The 15,335-nt window shown below is 41.0% G+C and overlaps 1 protein-coding gene across 1 annotated transcript; it reads right to left on the minus strand.

Moving 5' to 3' along the window:
• Positions 1 to 226: 226 nt before the first annotated feature.
• Positions 227 to 12,922, minus strand: LOC101770745 (GBF-interacting protein 1-like). Its single transcript, XM_004973152.3, has 11 exons — positions 12,568 to 12,922; positions 10,004 to 10,047; positions 8,828 to 8,933; positions 8,367 to 8,493; positions 5,976 to 6,313; positions 5,781 to 5,885; positions 5,088 to 5,475; positions 3,833 to 4,100; positions 2,844 to 3,002; positions 2,057 to 2,569; positions 227 to 1,084 (listed from the first exon to the last, which is right to left on the minus strand). Exons 1-11 carry the CDS (start codon positions 12,725 to 12,727, stop codon positions 803 to 805), a joined length of 2,490 nt encoding a protein of 829 aa, XP_004973209.1. The 5' UTR covers positions 12,728 to 12,922; the 3' UTR covers positions 227 to 802.
• Positions 12,923 to 15,335: the final 2,413 nt, after the last annotated feature.

Consider the following 15,335-nt stretch of genomic DNA (forward strand, 5'->3'; position numbering starts at 1 on the left):
CCAAACAGACCATTAGGAGAAAACTAAAACCACCTGCATTTTGAAACGGTCCAACAAATACAATATCATGTCGTTCACCCACCCAACCGTAGGCATCCAAGATCATTCGGTAGACAATTACCACCCATAAGCCAATAGTATGAGAAGATCGTACCATAAACAAGTGACCGAAACCAATATGCTGCTCCTACCCAAAACAAGATTGCACTGGAACAAAAACAATGACTAGACAGAAATATAATGAACTTTTCATTAAGCTCTGGACTACAGGAACACAGCGAACGTGCTCATTGCTCACAAGTCATTCATTGCACTTGACTGTCGTTAGCTGCAAGTCCGCAACTGTTTTTACTCCTCTTGTTTTACACCAAGTACAACAGCTGTTACACATTCTCACAGTACCAAAATTTAATTTACATGTAAGCGGCGGAAAGAACGAAAATCCGCTGGCTCGATTTTGCAGCTTCGAAGTAAACTATAACCTCATTCAGATAAGAGACAAAACTCGCGCTCCTTGCAGCAGTTTCAAATGGAGGGGCACAAGAGGCTAAAATTGTATTAGAGAGCCCATATTAAGGAACCTGAGCAGATAAACTCAACCAAACTTCATGGCTAGTATCTGCTACAAACAGAACCACAACCACAACAATATGTAAGCTTCTGGAAGCCACAACCTTCCCCTCCAGGTCAGCCATGCTGAGGACATATATACACTCCTGATCAATTCATCTATGTTGAAACTTCGACCTCCCAGCCAAATGCATCGTTATGGACACTCAAAGAAACAATATGCAGTAACCTATCAGTAACTTCCCCAATTCATCTGAGCTTGCGGATGCTGGTAAACACTGCTAGGTGCCCCGACTATTTCAACAGCTCCAGCCATGGTGTGAGATGGCTGGAGCAGCGGATGAACAGCAGCTCCTGCCACAGTGTGTGCTGGGTGGTAGATCCCTCCAAAAGGACCAGCTTGAGGTGCAAAAGTTACCTGCTGTCCCTGAGGGGGGAGACCAAAGAAGGAATTGGCCTGAAGAGCAGAAATATCACGTCCAGGCGTAGGAATCCATAGAGCAGAACCTTCAGTCTGGTTAACAAATACCAGACGTTACCAAATTTGACAAAAAGGACAGTTAACATGTTCAAACGAAACTGTAAACAAGCTAGGTCTAGGGAAATTGGTAAAGTGGCAGGCTAGGTAGGCACAGGAACAGCACAAATTTCACTTCAAACAAGCATTGCAAACACAAATTGGAACAATGATTCGTACAACCATTTCCCTGTTACATCTGTTAACCAAGTATTGGATCAAAAATAGTTGAGGCAGGAAGATAAAAATGATTAGAGGGCACATTGGATTTTTTTTCCTTTGATTTTTTTAATGCTATCCTCTCTATTCACTGCAAACACTTCCAGAAATCCCAAAATCCGATAGGCACTTAAGTCTGTTCGGTAGAGCTTCTGCTCCTGATTCTGAGAGAAGTAATTCTTTGACTGAAAGTGATTCTCTACGGTTTTCTAGGTTAAATTTTGAGGACGTGATTCTGTGTGGGAAGTGAATCAAGAGAACCTACTTTTTTCAGCTCCCAGCCCCTTAATGTATTTCAGAGAAAATCATCTTAGAATCACTTTTCAGTAAAATACCATTTGGCAGAGCTCCTCTAGGAATCTGCCAAACAGACCCAGATTATTTCATGCAGCTTCCTATTTCTAAAGTATCTCGTTTTACTACTTCAGCTTTAGCGCAACCATTGTTGTGGCATAATGTTAGATTTAAAATTCCCCCCCCCCCCCCCCCCCACCAGGTGCACTCAGCAGTGATGCTAGATTTAAAATTCAACAGACTTATGTTTCCAGAAAGCATCAAGATAAAACTGAATCATGAACAACATTAACAACCGTCATTATCAGTTTTATCTTACAACTGGTGTTCATGATTCTATAATGCTGGAGAAGAAAAAGGAAATGTCTTAAACTTCTAAAAAAGCTATCTTACAAATACATTAAATAATGATGTGTCGAAGACATTATACTTGTCTACATATAAACAAAATCATACCTGGAGCCCAGCAATATAGATGCTATTTTCCTTGAACTGAGATGAAGTAACATCATCATTCTCTGCCGGATTTCCAGATGACACAGTTGTGTTATTAGTACTATTAGTATAAACTGATGGACTAGAACCATATGTTCCATAGCCACCAGGTATTCCAATAGATGCCTGGCTCCCAGTGTTAGGACCAGGCTTGAATGGAGGGAGTGAGTATTTGACAGGTGGCAGAATTCCTGCACTTCCAGGAGCTGGATACATGGCCCCAGTTGAAGGTGGCTGGGGAAATGTAGCATTACTCATAAAAGGGTGAAGAGTAGGGGGTGGAATAAAAAATGGTGAAATGTACTGATTGTATGGGACATAATTTGTCGGAAAATGTGGTATATGAACACCCAAAGGCTGGCGAAATACAGGAACAGACTGTTGAGGGATAGCAACTGAAGTCAGTAGAACTCCAGAAGCAGGGGTAGCAACCGAAGCAGAAACAGATGAAGCAATCACAGGTGAGTTATTCCCCTGTAGTATAAATAAATATGTAAGGATAATACTCTCATGGTGCACAATATAAACTTAGACCTAGCCAACATGGCAATGAATAGGATAAAGGAAGTTCAATACTGACACTGAAACATCACAGCATTGCTATTATGACAGCATGATATTTGAATGAAGCAAGATCAAAGTAATTTTCAATATTTTAAAAGATATTAACAGGCTAAGTTTCTAACACCACCAAACAAATATGAAACAATGCCTTGTTTGTGATGCAATCTTGAGTGTTGATACACACCTCATGATCCTGGCCAGTTTGTGCAGGAATCACTGGAATATTCCCATACTTGTGTGCAGATTCAGCAGCAAGAAAAGGGGACAGCCGTTCATCAGCATCCGTTGCAGGTTGATACGATTGCGTAGAATAACTTGTAGAAAAATCAATTGGTGCTTGTACCTGTCCATAATTGTATAGAACAAAAATCAGGGCTGTAGCAGGAACCCTACCCTCTATGGCCAAACTGTAATGGTGGCTCCTTGATATAAGCACAAATAAACAAGGATTTCTTTGGTGGACAGTTTGACACCCTCTTTGTGGCATCTAGAAGCATCAGGTGCATAAGAGTATATTGGTGAACATATGCAAAAGCTCAATCTCGTGCCTCGGATCCAATCTGAATGGCATAAGGGAGCTCATCTCTCTTTCCACCTATTAATTGGACCAATTCAATTGGACCTAAGTCAGTTCAACAAGGATGAGGAATCTCTCACACCCACTTGGGCCACTTAGACTGGATCCAAGGAATGAGATTTGAGTTTGTGCATTTGTTTATGTTTACAAGTAGACTCGCACCTGATCCCAACCAAAAGCACAAGTAAAGAAAAATTTCTGACTAGATAAGCATTGCACCATTCTCATTCTACAGCAATTATAGGCATGACTACATGAGAAAGAAAACCCTATGGGGCTACGAAATTGTGGCCCCCTACACTTTTCTATTACGCATTATTTTTTATAATTCCAACAGCTTAGTTGATTTTATCAAAACAAGACATTTATCCACAAACCAATTTAGTAGCTTATACTTTGATTAAAAAATGTTAGGCCAACATGCAATGGTAGTGATGCAATCTTCATTCAGCTTGTATATTGTTGTGTAGACAAAACTGTTATGCTGCAGTGCAATCAGGATGGTGCTATCAAAACATTTTTCCCATCAAATGAAAGCAAATATGCAACTGCAAAAGAAGTTTAGCAGCATCCCATGTAAGAGTAGCATCACATGCCTGAGATTCAGACTTATCTATCACCGCAATCTCATTCCCATGTGATTGTGGTGCCAATCCATATGTCATGTAAGATGGTGCGGTACAAACTGACGTAGATTGGGGAACCCCTGAAGCGGCTGAATCATCCCTACATTCATCAGATTCTGTTGGGGCAATAAAGGAAATCTCCATTGCTGAGGGTGCACAATTTTCTAGCTTTGCAGAAGGTAGTTGCTGGGGAACATGGTCAGCTTCATCTTGAACAGGAGAGGATGAATTCTGATCACTGCAGTTCAATAAGAAATAAAAGGACGAAATACTATGAACAAGAACAGTTGAAAAGTATCACCAAACACTAGCTGTTCGAATTACTCTGGACTAAATTTAATTTCAACATCAGAACATAATTTGGCTACTGTACGAACCACTTTAGTTAATATGATAGACATTAAACATATTCTGCATTAACCTGCAAGAAAAATCTAGAATTCAACAAAATATATGTTGCACAAGACAGCTCTGCATAGAAATTAATATGGATATAAAATCTAATAGGTTGTAGTATCCACAAAAACTTAAAAAACAAACATGGTCTACAGTACATTACAAGAAAACACAGAGAATCCAAGAAAACATATGAATGCCAACACAGACAGATTCGCAAAGCAAATTAACATGGATACATCATCTAATAGAATGTAGTATCCTGGAACTGAATAGCACAATTATTTTCACCACAGTTAATTAATGACCCAAGTATATAGTACCATATAGAGGTAGATATGCCTAATAAACATCAAGACATGACTGATGCAAGAAAATACATTTATGCTTAAGGATTGAGTATCCTAGTACTAAATAATGCAACTGCCTGCTTAAACTTCCATAGCATTGAGCTGGAAAAGGAATGAAATCCAATCAAAGTAAGAGTTAGGAACCCATGAAGGTTACCGTGTCAGTGTAGGTTAAAGAATATGTCCAAGGTCTTCAAACATCAAATTGCAAAATAAGTTGATTGAGTTTCTTGATATAAGTAAGATTTAAATCAATCAAAGCCTCAAGAACTAAATAAAATGGTGGGACTAAATGAAGCAAGTTGCAAGAGTAACTACAACAGTGTGCTGTAGTAATTCATGATTGAATCGTCAAACTAGGAGAAATGGGGAAAAAATTTGAAGCAGATGCTGCCAAAAATTACCCAGTAAAAGCTTAAAAGAGCGTCACAATGATGGAAGTCTCTAAACAAATCAAGACAAAATAAGTTAAAACTGACCTTTGCACAGGTTGAGGCTCATCATCACTGCCATTCAATTCATGTGACGAATTGTATTCAGGTAAAGAGCTCTTCACACACTCAGGATCAGAAGAGCCCATAGTCTGCTGAAAACTGGCATTGAAGCTTCCGAAACTAAGGCCATATTTTTCTGACTCGGACACCTGAAGATGATCTGGAATTATCACATGTTGCTTATCTGATAACTGCAGACCATTGAAGCTCTTGTCCACCTTCAACAGATCCTCTGTGCCAACTGAATTTGATATTGATGATTGGGTAATGGTGTCAGCAGCCAAAGGTACACTGTTAGGTATGGCGACATTCTCGGTTGCTTGGGAAGCAGCCGAGCTAGTTGGTTTTGGCTTCCATTCTTTACTTGGAATAACTAAATGACAGATGTTTCAAAAAAAAGTCATCAATAAAAAGGAGAAGATGTTCAGATAGCATAAGGCAGCGTAAAAACTAATAGCTTAATTCAAAAGGTAGCATTTGACCATCATTAGTTTGTCAGACACAAACTCGAATAGCAAATGAAAAGCTAACTCAGCAAGCATTAGCACAGATACCAGAAGAGGTATTTAGCTACTTTAGAGTAACAAGCATGGTTTTCAAAACAAACACCAACTCCGTTAAGGAGTCACATACTACATAAATAACATTGTCCAACAAGGATGGGAGCATGATAAATACCTTTTTGGGATCCACATGACTGTTGTGAACGACTGCTGTAGCTAGAAGATGGTCTACTACCAGATGATCGTCCAAACGATGATGAGACAGATTGTTGGGAGGAGCCTAATGGTGCATTAAGGAAAAAAGTTTGTAACAAGTATCTTAAAGCTCACTTAAACTATAGAGAAATACTACAAGTGAATTCAAGCATACCTTTATTGTCTATTGGTACATCACGGCCCACCTTATGTTCTACCAATGTCTTGTTGCTTCCAATAGCTTGTCTGGAAGCACCAGCACCAGCATCACCAAGGCCGTGAGAATCAAGAGAAGGCACAGCCACTGAATCTGATGGTGATGCTGGTCTCAGTGATTGTGGTACATTTGGACCTACAGTAGCAACTACATCCTTAGACAAAAGATCACCTTTCAGATCAGCCGAGGCTGCTGAACCAGACTTAATCGTATCACCAGCAGCATTAGAACTTGTCACCACCACAGCAATAGGATCAACTGATTGAGAAGGACCATTGGGAAAACCACTTGACGAACTGTCATCAATGAAGTTTCGTGGTATTAGCATAGGGCAGGCTAGATTGATCAATAGGTGCATTAAAAATAGGAAATCGCCAAAGCAATATGTACCCCCACCGGCCCAAATTATAACTCATTTTGGCTTTTCTAGTTACGTAGCTTTTGCTATGCACCTAGATATACACTATGTCTAGATACATAGTAAAAACTATGCATCTAAAAAAGCCAAAACGACCTATAATTTTAAACGGAGGGAGTAGTATCGTGGCAGTGTCAGTGTCACATAAAATTGAATGCTACTGTCTAACAATGAGATCTATAAGACACAAAAAATGCCTTTCCAGGAAAAAAATAAAGCAGAATTTATGTTGATAATCATGCAAGTTTTATAGGACGGCAATTAGACCTGCAATGTTGTATGGTGCAGAATGTTGGCCTACAAAAAGACAACATGTCCAGCAGATAAGTGTTGCGGAAATGTGTATGTTGCGTTGGATTTGTGGTCACACGAGAAGGGATCGAGTCCGGAATGAGGATATACGTGATAGGTTAGGGGTAGCACCAATTGAAGAAAAGCTTATCCAACACCAGCTGAGATGGTTTGGACATGTCCAACGGAGGCCGCCTCTGGAGGCACCGGTACGTAGTGGAACCCTAAGGCGTGACAGTAATGTGAAGAGAGGGAGAGGAAGGCTAAAATTGACATGGGAAGAGGCAATAAAAGGAGATTTGAAGGGATGGAATATACCCAAACATTTAGCCTTGGATAGGAGTGCTTGGAAAACAACTATTCATGTGCTTGAACCCTGATTTGTGGCTCTTGTTGGGTTTCAACTCTAACCTACCCCAACTTGCTTGGGACTGAAAGGCTATGTTGTTGTTGTTGTTGTTGTAATCATGCACAGTAATTCCCTCTTTTTGAAACATAATGTACACAAAGAATAACCAATATTGCTATTCAGCAAACTTGATGACAATGGAATCCAGAACACTGTAACAAGTAGGTAAAATGTGCAGCTTGAAAATAAACAATCACAAAGTTTATCATCTCAATTTGAAGGGAACATGTCTTTGAAGATTTATTGAAGGAACTCCAACATATACCAACTATCAAGCACATCACAAGTTATGAAAACCGCCAAACAACAGGACGCTCTTATGTATGGTGTTACAAAACAAGGAAGCACTTTAGTCCTTGGCTTGTTTCAGGTCAATCATTGCCTTATTTCATTTTGCAATAGAAAATCTTTTTTCCAGTCACCTCAGCTACATTAAAATTAGTAATTTAGTACTAATAAGATAACAATCGACTAGAACTTATTCCAAACATTGAGCTTCAGCATATGCACCAACACCAGTGTGAAATAGATGTCACTATGATAAGTCTGTCTGTAGCCAAAGTATTGCAAGTATATTTAGCCTAGTCACACGGAAAGTATATTGGCACTTCTTCCAACAGGAAACATTAGCAACTAAAGCTTGTATCTAGTTAACTAGTCAAAAAGGACGTCTATTGCATTATTGCATACCTACGACACATCTAAGAAGTATGTGTACATTACATCAGAAGTTAAGACACATTAAATCAAAAGAAAAACACATTCATTGAGAAATATCATTCCAGATTGTTCTAAATCATTAGATATGCCTAAATAGCTCCAAGTTTAAAAATGAGCACGAAAACATTCTCGGAAACGCTTTTGGATGGCCATAAGAATAAATATATATCAAAGGCTTCAGCTCATTAGTACGGCAAGGGAACCTTAGAGCTGCATGAAATCGAGGTTGTAAATAAATCGGCTTAACTTAAGCAAGCTTTCTGAGATTAATCAAATGCTACTGTAATTGTGAGCCCTACCAAACACCTTAAACTTCCACTCTTATCGAAACAAGAAATGCATGAGCCAACATATACGTCTTTCTGTTAGAAAATACTGGGCGAAAATAAAGAAATACACAAGAAAAATATACTCAGGAACATTTGCAACGGTTTTTAGAGGCAAAAGACTGGACAATGAATTTGATAAAGACAGGCTTCATGACAAATCAGCACCAGAAATGTATGGATACCTTGCCATGGAAGTAGAAACTTTGACATCCATATTTGTATTGATTGTCAGAGTAGAACCACTGCCTTTTTCCATGACATGAATTATTCCATTCTCCTTTCCAGAAATAGCACTTCGTCCAGAAGAATCTTCAATGACAAAAAATTAATGAGGTTTTGTGTAACCATTTGACTGGGCAAAAAATGTGTATTAAGTTTACTTTTATGTTAAAAATTAACATGGATGGTCTGGTTCCACATCTTTTGGATGGTTATTTTGTCAAAAAGGTCCGTGCCAAAAGCAGCTCTAACTTGTAAGAGAATTCTCAACATCAAAATATATACACGTGAGCACTTCTTGGAAGCCTTCATGGTGTAATAAGGTAGAATGTTGTCTATGTAAAAGCAAAAATCCAAATGGCTTTTTAATAGCATTGAGTGTTTTTCTTCAAATCTTATGTTGGCAGCAATGCTGTAAGCATACCATTAGAACTGGACAAACTGCGTGAAGAATAGTTCCCCCGACCACTCTTTCCACCTCGTCCCTGCAGGGCAGGTCTCCACCGGGAATCCGATGGCTCTTTACTACCCTGTGGATAAAAGTAACTTGATGTTGGAATCAAATTAAATAGCACCTTGAAACAAGAAGATAGCCAATGATTTGGTTGATGCAGGAAAGTTTTGTAATAATGGGAATTGAAACATTTCTGAATCAAAGACGGGGGGTACTTGACATAAATAGGAGTAAACTAATATGCACCTTGACAGGTGTTGAGATGTGCTGTGAGATTCATGCTGAAGACTACTCTAACCCATTACTTCCTAGGATCTCCTACATTCACAACTGTTGTCAATGCTTTTCGATATCTACCTCATTGTTTCAGATTGTCTACAATTTTTTTAAAAGAGTTATCAGAATAATTAGAGTTAGTGTAGCTAAAGCCAAATCCAAGGAGATTAATACGATGTGATAGAGTGCAAGCTTTAGATGCTTCATAATGTATTTTCCAATTAAATTGACACATAAGGTCAAACATTATTTATTGTGCATGCCGAATGTTGTTTTCAGTAATATTTTAGCAATTCACCCTTCAGACATGTTATAAATACAGCACCTGCTAGGGACTGAAATAGCATTTCCCACACCATTCAAATAGGTATACTTCTAGCAGTGATGCTTTAGAGCATGAGAACACGAATACGGGCCCTTCAAGGTTTGATGTGTGTTGGGCTTATTTCTCAAACTATTGTGCAAAAGCTGTTGCTACAAGTCTAGCAACATGTTCGGCAAATCAGGTCAGCAGTATTCCCTTCTCCATTAGATCAGGGGCAAAAAAGACCTAGCCAAGTATCAAACTATCTGAAAGCGGCCCGACCAAATAATCAAAATCCTAATACGTAGGCAATGCCAAAGAAATCCCATGTCTTCTCATAATAAATTGATTCAATCACAAAATAAAATGACACGAATTCTGGGGATTATAAGATAGATAATGATAGACCCAAGTGTCATTATTAAACCTAGCCTGAAAAAACAAGCAATTCATTCTAAATAAATATTTCTCCTACTAGCTTCAACGACTTGCACAGAACTCGTAACTAGTAATGGATCATGCTTTGAAAGAGAAAAGAACAGGGACAGATGGAAACATCATCCTACCTCTTTTTTCTTGTCACGCTTCCTTTTCACCTCATGAAAGGTATCTGAAATTTGAAAATGACAAACCAAGTCTAAGTTGAGTCACAGAGATTACAAGTTTACAAGTGCTGAGACAAAATAAAGCATAAAAAAGAGCATAAGGATACTAAAGTGGACCTAGACCAGTATTCTATCCCATAACAACTGATCCACTTGTGTCAATATAACTGTGAAAACATATAGCAATTGTATAGTAACAAACCAAGCATATGGTCACAGGCCCACCTGTAGACCTAACAGCTTACAGGACTAAACAAAAAATCTGATTCAATTATTAGTTATATGCATTGCACATGCATGGAGCAAGGAAAAAAGAAAAGGAGATATCAGCAAAGTAAGGGTGAACTTTTGGTGTTGCCACCATACAAAATTTACTAACTTAGTATCACATCATAGGTATAATTCTTAAAAGAGTTGATACATTCGTTCACACACCCAAAAAGCAGCAGATAAGAAGTGCTCTTAAGAAAATAACAAACAAAGCCTTAAACACCTCTTGGGAACTGCATGGTACAAGGCCATAAAAGGAAAAACAAAATCTTAAGTTTTCTCAAATCCTCACTTTTAGTTTACCAGATCAGAGGCAAAGAAATTGTATGTCTAACTTATACATTTTCTGCATTACATTAGCAGGACCATCTCCATGCATGGTATATTTGACACATTTTACAAATAAAGCTCTGTTTAGGAGCATTTCATAATGAAGGAGCTATTCACAGGAAGTTGATCAGTGAGAAAAGGCTGAAAGATAATATAAACCGCACAACAAATATGATATAATTTCATTCCAGTGCCAACATTTGAATAGCAGAAGCAACAGGTTTCCAGTTCAATTCAAGTATGTTACCATTATCAGAGTTCACATGAACATTTCACTTCTGCAAACATTAACCTACACACATATTTCAAGCAAGCATCAACGTGCAACTATGTAGATGTGTATCCAATCAGAGTGAGGAAACTCGAAACGCTGGTTGAATTCCACCTTGCTAAAAGGTCATATATCCCACTATGTAACGCTACAGCTTAATCAACTTGTGTTACAAAGAGCTCCGCGCCACATCCCCAGCTCTGGTGATTTTGGTGATGCATTCGACCCAGCACATTTGTCCTGCAATCATGCCATCTTCAATTTGACGAGGAGCTCAGAGAAAAATTGTAAGAGGGTGAGATTAAATCCTTTTAAATACTACTCAGAGGTGTTTTCCCTTTGGTATCTAAGAGAGGGATAAAAGAACCACCACCAACTTCAATTGATGTAATGGCAATAGATGGAAATTGGTAGTAGGCACAGACAGGTTGTCTATCCTCATACATAAAATTTGGTTCAACCCCTTACTCCCAGCAGCAGACAACAGATTCAAGCAAACAGAGGGAGAATTTTATCATCATTAAACATATCTAAACACCAAGTCTAACCACAACAACAACATAGCCTTTCAGTCCCAAGCAAATTGGGGTAGGCTAGAGTTGAAACCCAACAAGAGCCACAAATCAGAGTTCGGGCACATGAATAGCTGTTTTCCAAGTACTCCTATCCAGGGCTAAATCTTTGGGTATATTCCATCCGTTCAAATGTCCTTTTATTGCCTCTTCCCATGTCAATTTTGGTCTTCCTCTGCCTCTCTTCACATTATTGTCACGCCTTAGGGTTCCACTACGCACCGGTGCCTCCGGAGGCCTTCGTTGGACATGTCCAAACCATCTCAACTGGTGTTGGATAAGCTTTTCTTCAATTGGTGCTACCCCTAACCTATCACGTATATCCTCATTCCGGACTCGATCCCTTCTCGTATGACCACAAATCCAACGCAACATACGCATTTCCGCAACACTTATCTGCTGGACATGTCGTCAGATACCAAGTCTAACCATAAGAAAATAAAACAAATAGCATGAACCTGCGCAATAATTCAAACATCAGATTGCTTAATGCTTCACTAAGAAACTAGCATTAACCCTTATAATTTTAAATCGTAAAGACACAGATATCAGAAGCTAAAGGGCTACTAAAGGCAAAATAAAAAAGGGTGGTTGTTTTCTATACATGCCACCACTATGTTCGCACTCTATTGCTATACCACAGCAATGTTTCATCATCGAGAAATGCCACAGCAAAGTTTATTCATGGAGAAACACCACTGCAAGTTTCATCATCGAGAAATGCCACTGTAGATGCAATCTGGTTTGCTATATACCGTCATCAAAAAAAGGAACAAGAAGAGCACCTCCAATCTCGATTGAAACCAAGAGAACAATGGCGCAGAGACACTTTCTTCAAGCAGCCTAAGAACCCTGCTCGATTCCAAAAACCCTAAAATACAACCCCAACAGTGACGCAACCCTCTACGTACCCTCCCGAGAACCGAATCAAGTCAAGCCTAGAATGAATCGAATAGCACGCCGCGGAGGCAACCTTGCACGCCCCACGCCCAACTAGAGCCAGCCGCACGGACTAGGAAACCAGATCAAGCGACGAAATCTAGAGGGAGCGGGGGAGGGATGGGCAAGGGGAGCGAGCGGACCTTCGAGGAGGAGCCTCTGGGCGGTCTCGTTGGGATCCATGTTACACTCGCGGAGCATGGCGTAGACCTCCTCGTCGGTGTGACCGCCGGCGATCTCCTTGATGTCCGCGACCGTGCGCCGCACCCCCGCCGGGATCGAAACCCTACCGCCCGCCGCCATCTCCCTCGCCGCCGCCTCGCCCTCCGCCTCGGCGAATCCTCCCCGTAGCTTCCGCGTCCCCCTCACGCGCGCGGGGGTGCGTGTCGCGAGCGAGAGCGAGGGAGATTTGCGAGGAAACGGGCGAGGGGAAGGGAAACGAGGGGTGGCTGGGTGGGGAAGGAGAGAGAGAGAGGGAGCAGTGGGAGAGAGATTTGTGGGGGGTTTTTGATTCGAGCGAGGGGAGGAGGGGCTGAGGTGGAGGCGGAAAAGGGAAACACAAGCGACAACGAAGGAATGGGTCACAGCAGCGATTTTTTTATAGTTTTAAAATTTTTGCCAATATTTATTTTCTTAACAAGTAAATTAGTATAAGAAAAATAATTGGTTATTTTTTAATTGAATAAATTCGTTATGTGTCTTGCATGCAAAAGCATCTTGGTGTTTCTTGAGTGCCAAAAGTTTTAAAATGCGTTTAGAAAACGACCAGGTTCTTCCGAGAATTTTTAGCTTTTTCTGGAATTCATTCTATCTTCTTAGAGATAAATTTATTTATTAGAAGGCTCTATAATTCCTTTCACGAGCTCCAAGTGTTTTATTTGAATTCATCGTGTCCTAAAGGATCTCTAGGAATTTTTCTGAAATTTTTGGAATTTTCAAAACATTTTCCGTGGTTTAAAGGAATTATCTAGCTTTAAGCTAACGTGTTGAGCCTGCGTTCGTGAGCTCGACCCGCCAGACGGCCTGCCAAGCCCATCTGAGCCTAACAGCCACAACTACCGATGTTCATGTTGAGAACGGCATGGCGCCACCACCGTCGCTGCCAGGCTATCCTCGGGTCTCGCACCCTGTAGAACCACAGCATCCCGAGGTTCCGCGCCCCTGCTGCTCGCATGCACCTTGCATCGCCACTTGGCATCTGAAGCGTCCCCACATAAGTAGAGACTAAATGTGATACAAATATCAGTCCCAGGAGGCTGATAACACATTTATTCGACAGATAATTCAGTTACCGTACAACTCCCGAGGGAGTGGGCGTGAAAGCCACGCAGCGATAAACAGTAAATAGATAACGGCGGCTAACCAAGCGACTGCCAAAAGACAGCACTCGGGACTACACGGCAGCAGCAGCATCTTGGGCAGGGCAACACCACAGGCAGCGTCGGGTGCGGACACAACCTCTACTCGAGGTCTTCTGCGACGAACTCAGGGTCTTCCTCTGTAGCAATGAAGCAAGGGTGAGTACTAACGTACTCAACAAGTCCAACCCCATCCACGGAGGGGATACAAGCAAGTTTATGCACAAGTATAACAAGGGTAGGCTAGGGCTTATTTTGCGGAAAGCTAACTTTTAACACATGCAGGGGACGAAAGGGTTTTTGTAAAGTTTCTTTTAATACCCGAAATACTGAGTGGGGTTGATCCTACACAAAGGATCCAAGCTTTTATCGCTATCGGACTCCCCGTCCGTCATAGCGCACGGCACAACTGCCGGACTCTTCTGAAATCCCACATACACACTCATGATATCCTTGCCCAAACACTAGTTATGTGACCAAGCCGTAATTCGTCCAATGCCGTGGACACGGCTACCCGGATAGATTTTCACTCTGCAGAGGGTGTACACTTTTCCCACAAGTAGGGTACCGTAGCACAATCACCTTAGTGACGGTACGGATCCTAACAAAGCCATTACCCACCTTAGCTAAGACTGGCTAGTTCTCACGGAAACACCCAAGGGGTTCACGGCTCGTTCTGGAGACCGTAACTGGGACCTAAGTCACCAAGATCTTACTCCTTTTCCATGGGTTCCCGTTGCTCACCAGCACTCCTGAGGACTAACCATCCAGCTAGTGGGGTTTATGCTAAGCCGTTGCCCATACAACGGTCGAGTGGTTGCACGATAGTGGAATTAGGCAAGATGACACATCAACTCGGTCCTTAATTATGACCGGATGGATATCTCCCAACATTGCTCAACCACCAAGGTACGAGCACAACAACTTGGCATCCCACACAAGGAACACCCATCCATCCCGTCCACACATTCCTTTTCCCCGAACCCAAAAGCCATCTTTCTTGCGTGGACACACACACACGCACATTCATTTCCCGAATACACTATTGTAATGACGATTGCAGTTGATTAATAATTTCCTAGGCGTTCTAGCAGCGGCTATCATCTAAACAGAGCGAGTCATATTTAGAGATAAGCACAGGACAACAAGGAATGTTCATAACAATCAAGGGGTGGCTATCCAACCATGTCTTGTGGTGAAATAATATGCACTTTGTAAAACAAGGCAATAGGTTGTGTTTGAAAAACTAGGTATTAAGTATGCATCAAAGGGTGAGATTGGACTTGCCGTCTTCAAAGCCTTCCGGGAGTTCCGGCTCACGGGACTGGTCCTCGGGCTCGGGCTCGCGGTCAAACTCCTCCTCGGGCTCCTCCTCGGGCAATCCGCGATCTACGGCACACACAAACAGGCACACGAATAAATAAAAGAGAAACGATTTTTAACCGTGAGCTCCGAACAGGAAACGCGAACGGAAAATAGGTAGAGGGATTATTTTTGGGAAATTTGGATATGGATCGGCGAAAGTATTCTAGAGGATGACGTGGTAAAATTTG

The sequence above is a fragment of the Setaria italica genome, chromosome VI (assembly GCF_000263155.2).
Source record: "Setaria italica strain Yugu1 chromosome VI, Setaria_italica_v2.0, whole genome shotgun sequence".
In the NCBI taxonomy this organism is placed as follows: Eukaryota; Viridiplantae; Streptophyta; class Magnoliopsida; order Poales; family Poaceae; genus Setaria; species Setaria italica.

Excerpts from the sequence above, each read along its gene's own strand:
- LOC101770745 (XM_004973152.3), bottom strand. The coding sequence starts at position 12,727 with ATGGCGGCGGGCGGTAGGGTTTCGATCCCGGCGGGGGTGCGGCGCACG. Across the intron at positions 5,476-5,780 it reads GTCATGTGGATCCCAAAAAG|TTATTCCAAGTAAAGAATGG; the intron begins GTATTTATCATG and ends TCTGTCATTTAG. Across the intron at positions 4,101-5,087 it reads GAGCCTCAACCTGTGCAAAG|TGATCAGAATTCATCCTCTC; the intron begins GTCAGTTTTAAC and ends ATTGAACTGCAG.